General features: G+C 30.9%; 1 protein-coding gene across 1 annotated transcript; it reads right to left on the minus strand.

Annotated features, from left to right (window-relative positions):
- Positions 1 to 1,167: 1,167 nt before the first annotated feature.
- LOC117175360 (collagen alpha-1(III) chain-like) lies at positions 1,168 to 6,525 on the minus strand. Its single transcript, XM_033365068.1, has 3 exons — positions 6,477 to 6,525; positions 3,480 to 5,336; positions 1,168 to 1,181 (listed from the first exon to the last, which is right to left on the minus strand). Exons 1-3 carry the CDS (start codon positions 6,523 to 6,525, stop codon positions 1,168 to 1,170), a joined length of 1,920 nt encoding a protein of 639 aa, XP_033220959.1.
- Positions 6,526 to 14,610: the final 8,085 nt, after the last annotated feature.

Here is a 14,610-nt window from a genome sequence, read left to right on the forward strand (position 1 = left end):
AAAACGCACTTTTCTGAAGGATTAAAAAAACTTGAAAAGCGATTGACCAAGTGTATAGAGCTCCAAGGAGATTATGTTGAAAAATAAAAAAAATTTACCCAATAAAAATTGTTTTTATACTTCATTCTAAGGGCTTATTGAACTACCCTCGTATTTCAGGAAAATTTGAGTGAATTTAGAAGACCTTCAGAAAAATAAGAAAAATTCGATAAAACTTATAAAAAATCAAGCTGAATTTAAAAAGCAAACAAGTGAATTGAAAACAATAAAAAAAATGCGTTGAATGCAGTATGTTTAAAATGCATTTAGGAAAATTAAAACGTATTTAAAGGAATTTAATGAAATGCCTACGAATTTAAGGTGAGCTTATAAAAATTCAAGATGAAATAAAAAATTTTTTAATTTATTGATTTGAGTAAAGTTGAATAAATTTAGAAGATTTCAAAAGAATTAGAAATAATTGAGGATAAATTAACCAAATTGAAGGCGAATGCCAAAAAAATTGCAAAACCCACTTGAAACTCTCTTCCAATCTTTGAAATTCTACGAAATCTCTCACTTCTTGTGAAATCAGTTAAAAATTGTTTGAAATTTTTATAAAATAAAAATGAATACATCATGAAATTAGAATAGTAAAATATTAATATTACTATCCTATAAAATCTTTAAAGATCCTTAATTTCCGAAACTCTAAAAAATCTTTATCTCAAAATATTTCAAATGCTTTGAAATCCCTTCAAATTCCTGAAGTCATTAAAATATTCCTTAGAATTTATTAAAATTTCGTGAAATGTTTTAAATTAAAAGCTTTAAAAATGCCTTAGAAGTTTATAAAATATCCTAGAATCTTTCAAATATTTTCAAATATCACTTAAATAAGAAATACAATCTCTGAAGTATTCAAAAAAATTTGCTGCATTTACATTTTTTTATTTTCTAGGTGGATCAAATTTTGTTTGCATCAAATTTTTATCAGGAATAGGTCATAAAATGTAGCTTGAAACCTTTAAAAAATAATACATGCGGGTGCATTTTTGAAATATTTTTTAATGGTAGCCAAAAAAAATTATATAATCAAAAACTGAGCATTTTTATTATTAAAAAGTTTACTTTTCTTGCTAGGCTTTTTTTATCAATAAAAAGTTCCGAGGTTCTTAAAATAAGCATTTATAAAGATATACCTAGAAAAACAAATATACAAAATTCAATAAAAACGAATATGTTTAATATAGATGTTTTTCCTTTTTTGATTTCTTGCACTTGATATTTTTTTTAGTATTTTCATAAGTAGATAAACTTAAAATAAACAGAATATGTTTTTAAGACCAGCCACATAAAAATATTTTTTTTTTCAAATTACATAGAGGTTTCCACTATTCTGTGAAAAATTCATATTCGTGGCTGAAATAATTAAATTTTTTTGTAGAGAATGAGTCTAGTTTGCGAGACGCTTCATGTTTTCTGGTTTATAATGCATCCGATTGAGAATTTATCTTTTTTCGTTGAGGATTTAAATATTTTCTTAGAAGTTTGTCTTTATTGAGTAAATTCAACTCATTTTGATAAAAATTTCTTATCTTATTTGGTTCAAATATCAACAATGTTCTACATTTTTCGTAAATAATTTTTCTTTTATGGTTAAAAATTCAAATATATAGTTGGAAATTATCTTTTGTGTTGAAATTTTCATTTGGGATCTCAAATCAAATCTTTTTTTATTTTTATTTTGTATTAAAAATTATTTTTCGCCTCAAATCGAAAATCGGATTTTTAAATATTTGTTATAAACTTTTATGGTTAAAAAAGAACGCGTCTTTAAAAAAAAGGATTTAAAACAAAATTGTTCATCTTCTTAAAATAAACGATTTTGATTCCAAAGATTTTTGTATATCTCATACAGATTTTCATGGATAGACCAAAACGGATGGTCAATTTATTATCAGGTCTTAAAAATGCTTTAAGGAATCTGTATTATCACCAGCGAATAAAATCTTTTTTTAAATTTTGTCTGAAATAAAATCTTCTCTCTGCTGGGAACCGAACCACAGTACTTCCGATTGTCGGTCGGGGTTTTTGCCCATTAAGCTACTAAAAACATCGAAGGAAGAATCCTGACAAAATAATGCCTGAATTTCTGAATATAGATTTTTTTTCGATCATCCTTGTAGCTTAAGGGATAAGCATCCGACCGGCAATCAGAACTTTTGTGGTTCGATTCCCAGCGGGACAAAAGAAGAAGATCCTTTTTTAGAAAAAAATTTATTTTAAAAATATTGAACACGGATTGATTTTTAACGTTGAGGATTGGAGCACAAGAATAGGAGTGGGTATTTTTAAAGAGCACAAAAAGAGGCCGGGATTAAATTAGAAAAAAATTCAAGTTTTGTAAAGGGGATTTATTTTGGAACGTAATGGTTGTTTTGAGGAATTTTTTCCAGATTTCAAGAGCCCAAAATAAAATTCTGGTGGAATTGAATAATTATTATTTTGTGATTTTAGGAAGTGGATATGCTACGTTATTGTAAGCTAGCACATCCAAAAGAAAATTTATTTTTTGAAAAAAAGTAAAGAACTAAAAATCTTCATTGGTGCCCAAAAAAGCAAAAAATTCTGAGCTATAAAGAATCCCAAAATTTAATTGTGGCGATGCTAGCTTATTGGACATGATAAAATGTGAAATAAGTCCTGTCGTTCTCTTTTTTTCGAGAAAAAAATGTTTTCACCATTTTTTGAAACCTACTAAAATAATATATTCTCACAAACATAAGTAAAATATTGCCATTTATAAAACCATTTTGATGACCAAGTTGTGTGAAAGAAAAATAACCAAAAAGAAATTGCCATTGTATTAATTATTTTATTTCTGCAATATTATCTGATTTACAATAGATTCAAAGAATAAATATGATTAAAATAAATATATAAAGCTCAATCTTGGTCTTTCTGACTATTGGAATTTGAGGCGAGAAACGCTGGCTGCAGTCTTTCATATTTGAATTGTCCAACTGGTTCAGGTATTCCAATCTTGTCAGGTTTAGTCCAAGTTTTCAGGATGTTTGATGGATTTCGACATCCTATATTGTCCACAGCCTTTAAAAATGGCCCGGATGGTCCCACGTAGTTTTTTCAATTATTCAAAGTTTTTCGAATAATCCACGAGGTTAAAAATTATCCAGCTTATTTGTGCGACTGATTCTGATTAGCAGCTTGATTATTATTGGATTGTTTATTCTGTACAGCTTGTTATTGTTCGGCTTGATGCTTTTTCTGCTGTTCGGCTTTTTGTTTTTTCTTCTGTTCCTCTTTCTTTTTTTTCTCTAGTCGGGCTTTCTTTCTTTTCTCGTGTTCTCTTTTCCTTTTTTCATGTTCTCTTTTCCTTTTCTCATGTTGGGCTTTCCTTTTTTTATGTTCGGCTTGCTTTTTCTTTCTTCGTAGGGCTTTCTTTTTTTTCTCACTTGCACTCATCTTACTTTTCTTACCATGTTTTCCTTTTTTACCTTTTCTGGATTTTTTATGCTTATGAGACATTTTACCTTTACCAGATTTCTTAGCTGCATTTCCCTTTTGATTAGATTTGCCTGGAACAGAGTTTTTGTTTACCGCTGAGAGAGCTGAAAAACTGGAACCTGGATCTGTGGCGGCTGCAACATCAGGAGGTATCATACCTTGATCTGCACTGGAACCTGGTTTAGTATTTTTAGTTGGCGCTGTACCAGCTCCCATTTGACTTGGATCTGTGCCCGGTCCACCGTCAGGAGAAGACACACCAGGATCTAAACTAGAACCTAGTTTATTATTTTTACCTGATATTTTACTAGCTCCCATTGGAGATGGATCTGTGGTGGGTCCAATATCAGGGGGAATCATACCTTGATCTGGACTGGAACCCGGTTTATTATTTTTAACCTGTATTTTACTAGCTCCCATTTGAGCTTGATCTGTGCCCAGCCCACCGTCAGTAGGAGACATACCTGGATCTGAACTGGAACCTGGTTTATTATTTTTGCCTGGTGTTTTACTAGCTCCCATTTGAGCTGGATCTGTGGCCGATCCATCATCAGGAGGAGGTACATCTTGACCTGAACTGGAATCTGGTTTACCGTTTTTACCTGGTTTCTTATTAGCTCCCATTTGGGTTGGATTTGTGACCGATCCATCATCAGGAGGAATCATACCTTGATCTGGATTGGAACCCGGTTTATTATTTTTAGTTGGTGGTTTATCAGCTCCCTTCTGACTTGGATCTGTGTCCGGTCCACCGTCGGAAGAAGACATACCAGGATCCGAACTGGAACCCGGTTTATTATTTTTACCTGATGTTTTACTAGATGCCATTTGAGATGGATCTGTGGCCGGTCCACCATCAGAAGGAGTCATACCTTGACCTGGACTGGAACCCGGTTTATTATTTTTAACTTGTATTTTACTAACTCCCATTTGAGTTGGATCTTTGGCTGATCCATCATCTGGAAGAGGAACATCTTGACCTGAACTGGAATCTGGTTTACCGTTTTTAGCTGGTGGTTTACTAGCTCCCATTTGAGATGGATCTGTGGCCGATCCATCATCTGGAGGAGGAACACCTTGGCCTGAACTGGGATCTGGTTTATTATTTTTAGTTGGTGATTTATCAGCTCCCATTTGACTTGGATCTGTGCCCGGTCCGCCGTCAGGAGAAGGCATACCAGGATCTGAACTGGAACCCGGTTTATTGTTTTTACCTGATGTTTTACTAGCTGCCATTTGAGATGGATCTGTGGCCTGTCCACCATCAGAAGAAGTCATACCTTGATCTGGACTGGAACCCGGTTTAGTATTTGTACCTGGTGGTTTATTAGCTCCCATTTGGCTTGGATTTGTGGCTGATCCATCATCTGGAGGAGGAACATCTTGACCTGAACTGGAATCCGGTTTACCGTTTTTAGCTGGTGTTTTACTGGCTCCCATTTGAGATGAATCTGTGGCCGATCCATCATCTGGAGGAGGAACACCTTGACCTGAACTGGGATCTGGTTTAGCGTTTTTAGATGGTGTTTTATTTGCTCCCATCTGACTTGGATCTGTGGCTGATCCATCATCTTGAGGAGGAACACCTTGACCTGAACTGGAATCTGGCTTATCCTGTTTAGGTGGTGTATTATTAGCTCCCATTTGACTTGGATCTGTGGCCTGTCCACCGTCTGGAGGAGGAGCATCTTGACCTGAACTGGAATCTGTCGGAGGCATTTTACTTGGTGGATTATTATCTCCCATTTGAGATGGATCTGTGGCCGCCCCACCATCTGGAGGAGGAACATTTGGACCTGAACCAGATTTCGGAAAGGCGGAACATAATTCTGTAACAAAACAAAATCAATTTTATGAATCTGTGAGCTTAATAATCCATTGAATAATTAATTATTTATTTCTAGCTTTTTTCAAATTACAGAAAAAAATTCTGATCACCTTGTCAAAACATTGCTTGCAGGGTATTAGTGTAGTAAATAGGAAGAAAAAAATTAGTCTCTCAATGCAATAAGGACACATGAAATTTTCTCGTGTCAAAACTGAGTACCATGGAGTCTATGAACAAAATTGGAAAATTTTAATTTTTAAAGGATATATTTGAATGTGAAATTTTATTGAGCATCCTTCTTCCCATACATACAAAGTTGTAGCTTTTCTAGTTTACAATTAAAGCCAAAAAACTGACTTAAAAACAAAAAAATAATTTTAATTGGTTTTTCACTTCAACTGGCGATCCGTTCAATCGTTTCTGGAATCTTATCGTATTATTCGACCGATAGAGCTCAAAAAGCGAATATTCGAGATCGCTTCGAAGTTAAACTGAATGGATGTATAAAAATTAGATGTACATTAAAGTATGTATCTTACAGTTAAATCTAAATAAACTGCAAAAATAAATGGAAAAATAAATTAAAATTCACGAGTATTTTATCAACTTTTTTTCGTTAAATTATTATTCACTAAGAAATTTGATTATTATCGTATTTTAAACAAAAATTCGTTGACATTATTTAAAATCATAACTGCTCCTGAACTATTGAATATTTTGACCTGAAACTTTTTCACAGTTTTTGTTCCACTTTTATCGCGATAAGTATTTCCTTAACTAAAATTCCCTGAATAAACGAAACGCCAGAAGTCACAAAAGTTTGATTCACCTTGACCATCAGAAAAAAGTTATTGACTATTTTTCAACCAGAACAATTTTAATTCCTCTTACTCCACCAGTCGAAGGATATCCAAAAGCGCATTCTCTGAACATTTTATTGAAAGATTCCCAAACTTGAGGAACAGAGTACGCGTAGAAGTGTAAAACGGATCAAAATAGTTTTTTTAAGCCTCTTTGTTTTCGCACGATAAAATTTGAAGTGCCCTTATTACATCCGGACACTAATATTTAAAAAATATTAAAATAAATAAAATGAGAAAGACAAAAAATGTATTATTGTTATAAATGTTATTTTACTTACGAAAGAAGGTGGCCGAGGTGAAAAACAGAGCAGCAACAACGAACTTCATTTTCTTGATATATGCAAGGAAATGATTCTTCTAAGATTGGGTTGTAACTGACAAACTTTTATGAAAATCCTGGCCGATATATACTACTTCCTATCTGGTGGAAAGAAAATATTTACGCATTGCGTTCTAATATTAGCTCTTAAAACACCTGAAAATTTTTCATTGCATACATTGTCAGTAATGCGACCTTAATGAAATGTATCAAAACATCAAAAAACAAGGTGAGAGTCACCTAGGAAAGTTTTTTCAAAAACAACACGTGCAATAAATGAAATAGCGCATAATCACTCAGTACACCGCATTATTACTTTTATTGGAGACTAATATCTTTAAATATAAATTAATATAATAATACTGATTACTTTTGCTTCTGCTTCTGGATGAATTAAGTCACACACTTCGAGAAGCTCAAATGTATTTTTTATTTTCCTTTGAAATTTATGGGCTACACTCTATATCCTTGTTGTATGCTCAACGCAATGTTTTCTTGTCCACATAATAATCAAATTTTATGGTCGAATGAAGAAACATGTTCTTGAATTTGCCAAATCATTTGTGAGTGTCACAAGAAGTTAGCACCTAAATTTTTTGATGTTGCGCTGAACTATACTAGATTGGTGCTTTCTTTTAGAGAAAAAAGATTTTTGTGATTAAATCAAAATTTCAACCGTAACTCACACAAAATATTCTTTGGGCCATCCCACAAGATCTTTAAAAAATAAACTTGTGACTTTGATAAATGTACACCCAAAAAATGCTCTTGGCAAGAATGAATCTTCGAATTTTTTTGATCCTTGAATCGTATAAATCTAATTTTTGAACATGGTGCTAAACTCCTTTTGTGTTCGACCTTTCAACTCAAATTTCATGAAAAATGTGACTACCGATTTTCGTTTTGCACGATAGTATATCACTACAAAAATAGAGGAACTATTCTGAGAAAACAAGAAATTCACTTTATCATTTTAATAATCTGCGACTTATTAATTATGTCCACAATGAATCTCCAATATATCTGCTCCATTTTAGGTTCTTTTTTTCCTCGCTACTTTTTCTGTCATGACAGTGTCACTATTTATCATTACATGTATTAAATTTTGATACCTTATAAAATTTTATTTAACATGAAGTTGTTATCCCGTTTTCAAGTCACTAATTTTTCACTTTAGATTAAAACAATTGAATTAAAAAAATGATAATACATAACTTAAAAAATAATCCTTAGTAACGTCTGACTTTCCATTCCGTAATTTGTATTCATTTCTGAACATCTTAACTTTTTAATGTGATATATTTAAATTGTCGAACATGCTGCGATACACTAAAAGAACTTAGTCATTAAAAATCGAAACATAATTTATCGACTAATTTAAAAATAAGTTATAATTCTAAATTAAGTGTTAAAAATTAGGCGATTTAAAATTTAAAACTTCTTTCCTTTAAAATCAAAATATAAACAAAGTACCATTTGAAATTGAAACCTCAGCAATTAAATTATTTCTTAAATTCTGAATTACTGTGTTAAAATCTGAATTTTTGCTATACATAAGTTTTAATTTTTGATTGTTTCCAATTGAAATTTAGTTAACGTTAGACGTTAGAAGTTTTAAAAAATGCAATTTAATGCAAATTTCTAATTGTTGAATTTTAATAGCTTTGAAATAAAAATTATGTGAATTTAAAAGTTTTAAATTTTAGGTTATTAAATTTTGAACGCTCATGAATAAAAAATATAGGATTTGAATCAATTTAAATTTCAAAGGATCTACCTTTTAAAATTCTTGTTTAAAATAAATAATTTAGAATATTTTTAGATTTTCCTATTTTCGAAATTTTGAAGAGAAATAATTCAATTTCGTGATTTTGTAATTCAAAATAAAATTAAAGTGTTTAAAACGCTTTGATTTAGAAACGATACCATTTTAACAATTTTCTGATAAAATTCTTTTAATAAAAATATTTAATCGAAAAGCTTCCAATTTTCAAATCTTCTGATTTGGAATTTGTAAATTTTAAACGCTTTTAATATCAAATTACTCTATTTCTGGCATTTTCATTTAGAAATGATACAAGTCAAATTTCTTTTCCTGTCATTCAAAATACAGTCCTTTTTCAACACTTCACTCAATTAAAAATTTTTTCATTTGGAATTTTTTTAATTAAAAATCGTTCTTTTTTTATTTTAAGCGCTTTCAATTCAAAGCTATTTATCGTTTCAAAAATTTTGAAATGACTCAACAAGTAAAATTGATTTGGTCATGGATTTTTAAATTGTTTATTTATTTAAAGCGAGAAAATAAAAATAAGGAACGCTTTCTAGTATCTCGAGTATTATAATAACAATAAATAAATTATTTGAAGAAAACTAACGGTCCTATAAAAAAATTAGCAGATTTCCTACTAAAAACATTTCTTTCTCTGTAAAAACTGAAGGTATTATTTTGCAAGGGTTGGGAATTCAAAATATAATAAAAGTGATATTAAATGGTTTGAAAAAAACATAGCCTAACACTTACCCTGCTGATGTCTCTCTAAGAACAAAAATAGGTCAAGCATAAATCCAATTTCCACAACATTTTCTAGCTTCGGCAACGCCAATTCAAGTCAAATCATAAGAAGAGAAAAATCTGAAGTTGAAAATGGAAACTTATATTCATATTTTGTCGCTAAAAATGCATCTTTTTTTAGTTAAAAATTCAAGTTCTTGGAGAAAAAAAATTGATCTTTTTGGTTGAAAATGAACCTTTTTGTTGAAATGCTTTAACCTATTTTTGACCTCCCGTGCAGGAATTTCCAAAGGGCTCTAGATGGGCTCTGGCTAGTTTTCCCTATCTCTAGTCGAGCTATAGTGGGGGAAACTAGTCAAAGCCCATCTAGAACATAAGTTTGTGGCCACGGGGGCCATACTAGATTTCCTAGTAGGGTTCTAGTGGGGTCAGCCCGCCTACAATTCAATTAAAGAGAAGGACGCCTGCCCTTGAGTAATTTTAACACCCACTACTGATATACTTGAACGATATGACAAAAAAGGCATTTGAAAAATAAATATTATTTAATTGTGAGTATTTATACTTTGAATATTAATAATGGTCCTGTAACTCCGAAGAAAATATTCATTAGTGCCCTAAATCAAATTTTCGAGAATGTAGAGTTCAAATACTCATAAAAACATTATTTTTGCATACTGAAACCTTCAAAAAGTTTAAAATTATATTTGAGGCAATATACGATTTTAGGAGTTCTCTGATTAGGCCCTATTAAGCACAGATAGATTTGCCAGACCTATACGAAGCATGGAATTCCTCACTGGAACCCCACCACTTTTTTCTAAACTAGGTATTCTGATAGGGGCCCCGTTAGAACCCAACTTCAAATATAAAAATATGGGGAAATTTCTGCACGGGCGATGCTTGAAAAAGAAAATGTTTTTCACGCCGGAAAGCATGGGCATTTCTTCATAATTGAACCCAGTGAATTTGATGCTGTTCGGAAAAACCAAAAATATGTGAATTAAAATCAGTCGACGCATTGCTGTTACGTAACAGTGATATCAATTTATTTTGATAAATAAATGTTTTAGTAGCTGATGATCGTTTATCATTATTTCGATCAATAATCAAATCACCCATGCCAAAAAACTGCAAATGATTTCCTTTAGCAAAATCTATGGAAACTACTGAAATGTTTTTGAAATCTTGATAAATGATTTTGGCTAAGGATATTATTTTAAAATTTTATATAGACAAAAGTAAGTAGCATGTTGTTTTTTGTAGAATTTTATCCCCTGAGCAAGAAATTGACATTCTTCTCCCTATACTAAAAAAATGATTTTAATCAAGTATATGCTTTTATTTGAAACCTATTTCATAGAATGAAGAAAATAACCTTTGACAGGAGTAATTTTTATTCTAAAGAAATTAATTGTTCTAAAAATTAATTGTTCTGGAATTAATTGTTGTATTATCTTGATTAAAATAAATATTTCGTATATTTATGTGATTTAATCATTAAGATTATATGAATTCATCAGCAAGCATAAAAATAAACATTTGTGATACACATATCATTCCATTTTTGATTCCTTGCACTTGACAACTGCTTCAAAATTAAAATGTTTGGTGATGGGGATCTCTATTTTATTGAACGTTTGCCTGCCTTTGATAATCTCAAGAAATGTTTTTAAATTTTCTCAAGATTAGGTAAATTATATTCATAGAAATATAAAATATAAATATAAAAATACAATGAAAAATCAGACAAGTCCAATTTTGTTTGAAATGTTAATTTTTCGAGCTAAAAAGTAAAGGGAAAACGTCTGTCGTACCCTATTCCCTTCCCAGCTTTATGATTTTTTTTTAATTGTCAGAATTATTTTACTTCAAAATTTATGATCAAAAAGTTTTTTCGATTGATGCGGCATTAATATCCAGATAAAAAAGGTATAACTGCGTTTCGAGACCAGTATGGACTTATCATCATACCTTTGTTAAAATTTTTAATTTGGAAGAAATTATTTGTTATATAGCAAGATGAGCTGGTTTTTTACTCCATATTCTTTATATAATTAAGAGCGATCTCTTTTGAAAATAATAAAATATCAGGACTAAAACTGGATGTGTCTTTTATGCAACACTTAAATTTTTTTCTGAAACGAAACTATAAGTATATAGTAATGATATGCTTTAGATATTTTATACCCTGCCTTAGCCACCTTAAAATATACAAAATCTTAAAAGTAGAATCTTTCGCTATTTTCTTAGTTATCTCAATTTCCAGAACTTCTTGGCTATTGAATGTATGAAATGTGTTCTCGGGCATGCATTTTCAATACAATGCAACGATAAAATATAAAGTAGGATGCCATACAAATTAATTTGTATAGACTTTTAATTACAAGAGAATATCTTAAAGTGACAAATATTCTCTATTTGAAGATAATATTAATTTTAAGTATCTTAGTAAATAAATAAATATTTACATAAAATGGATCATTGAAATGAGATAAAGAAGCATTTTAAGGTAGTAACAAGTTGATTCTTCTTAAACTATAATGTTTAAATATCAGAGAGCATATCCAACTGATCAAGAAAATTGCATCATAATTATACTCAATGAATTTTATGATACTAGGAAAAAAATCAATTCTTTTATAGAAAGAATCAATTCTCGTGATGTTCCGAATAACAAATTCTGAAATAAACCATCAAAAAGTCTTTAATTTAAAGTCAGGTTTTGAAATGCCATTACGTAACAGTCAAATCAATCTATTTGATGCATGAACGTTTTAATAGCTGGTGATCATGTATCATTATTTAGATCAATATTAAAATCACTCATAACAAGAAACTAAGAATTTTTTCCTAAGGAAAACTCGAAAATAAATAAATCATTAATGAATTCAGAAAAATATTAATAAAGTTAAAAAGTTACTTATTTGATACAAAGAGAGAACCCACAGAAAACTTCATGCGAATTAAGAAACATTTTTCCTTCTTAATACTATTCCTGGATTATTAAAAAATTTTCAAATTATCTACTGAATCATAATGCGTATTATACATATTTTATGCCCCTGCTTGTATCTGATTGAGATATACACAATAAGTTGGCATTGATATAAGATTAAAATTGCCCGAAGATCATAATTAAGGAAATTTTTTTATGGGAGTTATGGGGTTTGTATGGGAAATTAATAAAAATATATTTCTCGACAATAGCCAAACTGATTTTTATAGGGAAAAATATGTTATGGGACTCGATGGAACAATGTTTAAAAAAAATCATAAATTTATTATGTTTACCGGAAATGCTGCAAAAAAATTAATTATAATAGAGTTTTCTTATGGAATAAATTCGAGGCACAGCCAGAATTTTCTCTATAATTAATCTTTAAAGGGGGGCTGTTACGGTCCTAACCCAGAATAATCATAATAATAATAATAATAAGTCTGCCTGTTCGATAAAAACAAACAAATACTGCCGTTAGAAATCCACGATGCAAATCAAACATCAGATTTCTTTGCAATTTTCCAAAAAGATGTGTTATAATACTTTAGTTTAATCCCGTCAAGCATTTTTCATTTTAAATTAAATTTAATATAATTTTTTTTATTTAGAACGTTTTTGATTAAAAATAATTCATATTTGTTCATTTCAACCGTTCTCAATTTCAGATTATTAATAAATGTTTCAAAATTTTTTATATTTTTAATGCGACTGAATAAAAAAAAGGGACGTGAATGCAGGATGCGCGCGGATACCTTTCCTGCTCCAGGTAAAGAAGGCGAAGCTAGTGAACCTAAAGCTATTTTCTAAACATTATTCATCTCTCAAAGTTAAACAAAACTCTGTCTACTTCGCGGACATATTCTTATATAGAGTTGAGCGCGCGACTCGCAAGTCTGAGCGCACCTAAGACGTGCGAATTTTAGTTTTTTTTGTTAATTGTGAATTCTCTTTTGCCAAAGCTCTTTCGGCTTAAACGAACACATTCTCATCACTTATCTCGTGATTCGCACTCGATTTTGTCTGAATGTGGACTTTTATAGTATGGCGTAAATCGTTCATAAAAAGAGTGTCAGTAGAGTGAATGACGCCTGAAATAAAAGACCTTGAATACTAATGAACCCAAGTAGGGAACCTCAGATGACGCCTTTGTGAGGACATTTACTTGGGGCTATGGCTAGAAAGATTCATCAGCAACCTGGGTCGCAGCAGTGTTGCAATACGAACGTGTTATTTAAATAAATTACACGGGACTTCTGGATCAATCTAAAAATGTTATGTCTCTTCCTTACATTACTCCTTTCCCCGCTGAGTGAGTCACGCCTACCCAAAAAGGAAAATGGCCTAATGGTGTGATAATAATAAGGTTGAACACTATTCTGTGAAACATATATTGATTTCTGCACCCCGGGCTGCTACTACTTACTCAGATCTCATTATAGGCACAACCTTTCGAACCAGAAGTCAAGCTTACACCGAATTTTACGATTTTATCTTTTTTTTTAATCTTCAGAATTATTTTATTTAAAAAATTATGATCAAAAAGATTTCTTTAGTCATGCGTCAACTTTTAATTAGTCGATGAAAACAGTATTACTATAAAAAACGCTTTTTTTAATATTATAAGGTACTAAAAAATGAAATGAATATTTGTAGAAATTTTTCAGTCAGTTTCAAGATATCAGAGGTAAAAATAATTCCTGCAAATTACATCAATTTATCTGCAACCGTTTTCAAATTATCGTGTTCACAAAAAAGTGGGACATCCGTGCATCTACACACAAACACACGCATCCGGGCAATTGTTTAGAACATTAAAGTAGGCATTTTTAAATTGAGGAACCTTTAATTTAAGCAATTAAAAAATTTTGAAACTGTTACCATTACAAATCTTCATCTACGAGGAAGCGAAATAGTAAATAGAAACTAATTCTTCCACAACTTCCAGACCATTGCAAAGTTTTCTCAAATAAATTTCCGGATAAAAAACGTAAGGTTACGTTTCGAGACCATCCTTGTCTCATCAAAGCTTGGTTAAAATTTAGATTTCGGAGGAAAAAGGTACAAGTTTGGAAGCTTGGAAAATTTTTATGATAATATCTTATGTTAAAGTGGAAGGCGGAGTGATCTCTACTTCCATCTTGCTGTGTGAGCTGATTTTTTATTTCATATTGATTACATAGTTAAGAACGATCTGTTTAAGCAATAATGAAATGAATATAACAACTCATACTGAAACGTAACCATAAATATATAGTAATAATCTCCTTGAGATGTATTTTCCCCTTCCCAAATTACCTTGAAATATAGAAAATCTTTCAAGACGAATTTTTCGCTAGTTTCTTAGAGTAATCTCAATTTCCTTCACTGCTTGACTTATAATGTCACAATATCAGAGCACACGCCCGACTGAACAAAGAAATTGTATCATAATCATACTCAGTGAAGTTGACGATAATAGTCAGCACCACTCCCGACTAGTACATCAATAAGTGACGAACCACGTTCAGGAAGGCCCGTAGAAGCAAGTACTCCCGAAATCATCAATAAAATCCACGATATGGTGTTGAAGGATAGAAG

Source organism: Belonocnema kinseyi, chromosome 6 (assembly GCF_010883055.1).
Source record: "Belonocnema kinseyi isolate 2016_QV_RU_SX_M_011 chromosome 6, B_treatae_v1, whole genome shotgun sequence".
In the NCBI taxonomy this organism is placed as follows: Eukaryota; Metazoa; Arthropoda; class Insecta; order Hymenoptera; family Cynipidae; genus Belonocnema; species Belonocnema kinseyi.